Source organism: Liolophura sinensis, chromosome 13 (genome assembly GCF_032854445.1).
Source record: "Liolophura sinensis isolate JHLJ2023 chromosome 13, CUHK_Ljap_v2, whole genome shotgun sequence".
Classification (NCBI taxonomy): domain Eukaryota; kingdom Metazoa; phylum Mollusca; class Polyplacophora; order Chitonida; family Chitonidae; genus Liolophura; species Liolophura sinensis.
In genome coordinates, this window is record NC_088307.1 from 20,094,913 (window position 1) to 20,099,343 (window position 4,431).

The window sequence follows — 4,431 nt, forward strand, 5'->3', positions numbered from 1 at the left end:
TTTCATAACCGGAAGGAATTCAAATTGTGGTTGGTACATTGTTTTTGTAGTAAAGAATCATTGAACAAATTTTAAACTTCCTAGAGAAAATTATTTTGTTTGCAGCTGGGTTTGAATTCTTGACTTCAATCTGAAGACATTTGATAAATATGGGGCCTGGTGTTAACACAGACATCGGTCTTAATCCCAGCCTTCCCAGACCAAATATACATGTACCGATACGTACAAAATTTAGATTGGTTCCTGGACTTACGTTCCTGGACTTACGATCCTGGTAGAGACAGTTTTTCACACATATATGAAGCACTAAAACAATCTGCCCATGTCAGTATGACCATGGCACTAAATTTGGCATACTGCAATTTTGTAGTTTTTGTTTTTGGTACAACATTATTAAATTTATTTATTTAATCAAGATTATTTCACTAATACACATACACCATGGCAGCCAGTATTATGGTGGGTGGAAACCGGACAGAGTCTGGGGGAAACCCATGACAATCCCCATGTACTAGTGAAGAGCAAGCCAGCATCAGCTGGACTTTTGAGTGTCGCCCGAGTCATTGTGCCGTGCTGGAATGCTAACCACTCGGCCATGGATGCCCTATATTATTGGAAAAGACAATTTTTCACGCATCCTAAAGCCTTCTGCGCAGGTCAGCATTACCAATGCTCAAATCTGCATGCTTTACTTATGGGGCCAATCTGTCTGTCTATGGCAGAATGCAAAAGCGTAGATACTCCAAAAAGTCATCCAAGTAGCTGGTATATATACACAGTGCAGTTATACAAACAAACAACAGGAGGCTCAGCAGATTTAGACTGATGAATGATTTAGTGGATGTAGCCAATGAAAGAAGGCTGTGGAGCTGGTGAAGGGGAGTGGGGGGGGGGGGGAGGAGGGCTGGAAGTAGAAGGGAATTCTATAGACACTGAAAATCTATATGGTTGTTAAAAGAAATAGCCTTTCATTGTAACGAGGCAATAAAACTGGCAGCAGAATATGCTAATAAGATTAGAGGATCATCCTTTTCCTAAATTAATATGATGCTAAAGCTCCATAAATAACCTTTGCAGCTAGCCTTTCTTTCTGTATATATGATGAAAGGTTGAGTAATCAGTGAAGGCATTAAAAAGAAATAGACAAATAACAATTTATGTTTAACATGCTTTCATGGTAACAGGCAAATCATACAACATGCAGTCCATGTACCTTAGCCAACCCACCCAACAACATTTTTGAAGCAGCACGACTCATTAAATGTTCAGTGATAAAAGAAATATTTCAAGTTTTCACTGAACACTTCAGTCATTTATAATGACAACAGAGTAAAAGACAGACTAGCAGTCTAATAACAATATTCCTTGATTGGAAAATTTTATAAATATTACGGAATAGTTAAGAAGTTGACAGAATTACTGCCAAGCTCTAAGTACAATAAATAAAACTGGGTATTCTTCACTTCAACATCCTAAAAAACAAAAAGAAATTAAAAAAAAAAAATTTAAAAATTCATGTAACAAATTAAAATGTGACATTCTATGCTTGTTTCAGTTTTCTGGAAGATCTGGTCATCAAGTATCAACACTAGCTACATGAATCCAATTTTATAACACAGGATATTGTTCACTTAACAGACTTTACAAAAAAGGTGAAAATTCAAACGGCAATGATCATTATATTCATGAATAAACACTATGATTTTTCTTTCTTTTTTTTGACAAGCTTATATTTTGCTCAATACTTCACACAAACAAGGCAGTTGCTAATATTATACCTGGATTGTCTCACAGAATAATCAACTGGTTTTATATTAGTGTAACAGTTTGTCATTTATAAGATTAGTTGTCTAGACTATGAGAGTAGTTCCCCTTTGTAGTGCTTTTCTGTGTTGAAAGTACCAACAACGCTCTCAGGAATGTCAGCTTTCTTGTGCTCGGTTTTGTTCCCAGGAACTATGAAATATCAAGATAATGTATTCAAATGCCACATGAAATGAATTTGTCCATCTCTATCCATTCAGGCCTTAACCCACACACACCCTACCCCCAACCCCTCTCCTTGCATTACAACCGGTGTGACAAGAAGATTAAATTTCAACACGTTCAATGTGTCTAGGTTTTGCATATTCGGACTCGCATTCGCATATCACACATAAATGTCCATGATGGTTTTGATTCTTGTTCTACAAAGCGGACACACTCTGTTGTCGATAAAATGAGCACGGGCAATCTGATTGGCGCACTGCAAGCAGAGACAGAGATGTCGACATGGCAGAATTAGCACACTTTTCTGCCGATCCTGACAAACAACACAAGCGCGTTTGTCTTTCTCACGTTCGACCTCTAGTTCCAAGTCCTCTCTACTCATGCTTGCTTTCTCTTCAGCACTTAGGGTTGGCGTTTCTGTGCGCTGGCGCAAACCACAGCGACTGAGGGCACGTGTGATCGGGTTCATTGGCGGCAGCTGAATGTCGATCTCTTGGTCACTGTCGTAGTTGCTGTTGCTGTCATTGCTATCGTTTACATCGCTCCCTGATTCGTCGCTTTCGCCTCCTCTCGTCATCACACTGTCAGCGTCATCGTTTTCATTGCTAACATCAGACTCGCTGTCCAAAAATTCTTCATCTGAATCATTGACAATAATATTAGCCATCCTCCTAGTACCTCCAACAAAAGGCAATGTCAGTCCATGACTCTGCATGTAACGGAACATTCGAGGCAGATTGTTGAGCACCAGGTAAAAAAACAAACACACAACAACGCCGATGTAAGCCTCCTTCTGAATATTAGGGAAGACTTCTAGGAAGACGTACCTAGCATCGTTCTTCAGGTCGCGGATTTTACCAAATACAAAATCCACCAATGAGTGACTCACATGCTTTATTGTCCCAACAACACCGTTCCATGTTGACAAGCAAATTGTCTCCACACTTTCACCCAAAACAGCGAATCCTTTGACAGTGTTGTTAAACACCCCGCTGACTAATCCTTTCCCGTACAGCCAAGTTGTCCCACAGCTGCCCGCCACATCAATTAATGTCTGACTTATCGTTTTCACCGTCAGTACCAAACAGCTCCACAGGGTCAGCGCAATAAACTCAACAGCCGAAAGTACAAAGGTTAAGGCATGCCACAATAGGAGAATAAATTTCCACAGCAGCATCAGAAAAGAACGGATGCAGAAAACCAATTCCAGGAAAAACTCGCCTATGTTTGACAAGATGTCGGCGATCAGGAACCACGTTTCCTGCAGGATGCTGGAGCCTGTACAGACAACAATAGACATGCATTCAAACAGTGATGACAGCAAATGGAAATTGAACAGTGCTACAGTGTGGATCAACAATCCAAAATTCTTGACTCCATCCACCACCCCATGAAAACATGTTAAAAGGAAATCAAGAACTGCCATGGCGAGATAGCGTCAACCCCATGGAATCTGTGCCTGGTCACCACATCTCAGTTTGCAGATAGTCTTCTAGGTAGTGCATGGCACCTGGGTCTAGACAGGTCTCCCACCTGGTTCTTCAACTATACCAACTGTAGACTCCATTATCATATGGCTGAAACATATCCAAGACATACATAAATTTATTTAAATCTCTACACAGTTTATTTTAAGGGTGGAACTATGAAGTAAACTGTACACCACAAGCCTTTGACAAGTTATGGTCCAATTTTCCCACCTGTGACATGTGTAATGTACAGTTACAAACACCATATTGGAAAAACACAAGTGATCAAATGTTAGACTTCACAAAACTCATCCACATGAGAGTCATTAATACATTATTATCACCAAAGTCCCTTGTACAAATTCCATGTCCACAGCTGAGTTTGAAATTGAACCATGCGATTTTTAGGGACTGAAATATATTTAGAACCTTAACCCAATGACCCCTGCCATCTCTCAAGGGAGCATATTTTGAAAAACACAATGTATACGGTACCCCAAAGCTATGATATTACCGACAGGCATAGCCTAAATCTGTTCATTTCCGAGCAATCATGATGGGTATATAACCTAATCAAACGAAACAGACATTACACTACCTAACAGACTAGGAATACTTGAGTCAGAATTTTGAAGTAGCTTATCACGATGAATTATTGTTAAACTTTGCGCGAATAAGCCAGTTTGGGCTCATGACAGGTCAACAAGCAACATAGTCTGTGTTGTTGTTGTTGTTATGTTGTGGTTTGTTTTAATCAAACACAAAGGCACGTGGTGGTAATTTCACCGCGGTTCTATCTTAAGTTTTAAACTGTCCTCGAAATGGTACTGGTAATCTCGCACATAATTTATCTTACTATTCAACCAAACTCACCATCAAATCATTATTAACTCAACAAGTGCTGTCGTTGTTCATGTGCATAGACATGACGATTAAGGACATTTCAAAACTGGGACAGTCATAGCGTGGGGTA

At 39.7% G+C, this 4,431-nt stretch overlaps 1 protein-coding gene across 1 annotated transcript; it reads right to left on the reverse strand.

Moving 5' to 3' along the window:
* Nucleotides 1–259: 259 nt before the first annotated feature.
* LOC135480481 (uncharacterized) lies at nt 260–4,431 on the reverse strand. Its single transcript, XM_064760324.1, has 2 exons — nt 4,332–4,431; nt 260–3,566 (listed from the first exon to the last, which is right to left on the reverse strand). The coding sequence occupies exon 2, from the start codon at nt 3,413–3,415 to the stop codon at nt 2,150–2,152; it is 1,266 nt and encodes a 421-aa protein (XP_064616394.1). The 5' UTR covers nt 3,416–3,566; nt 4,332–4,431; the 3' UTR covers nt 260–2,149.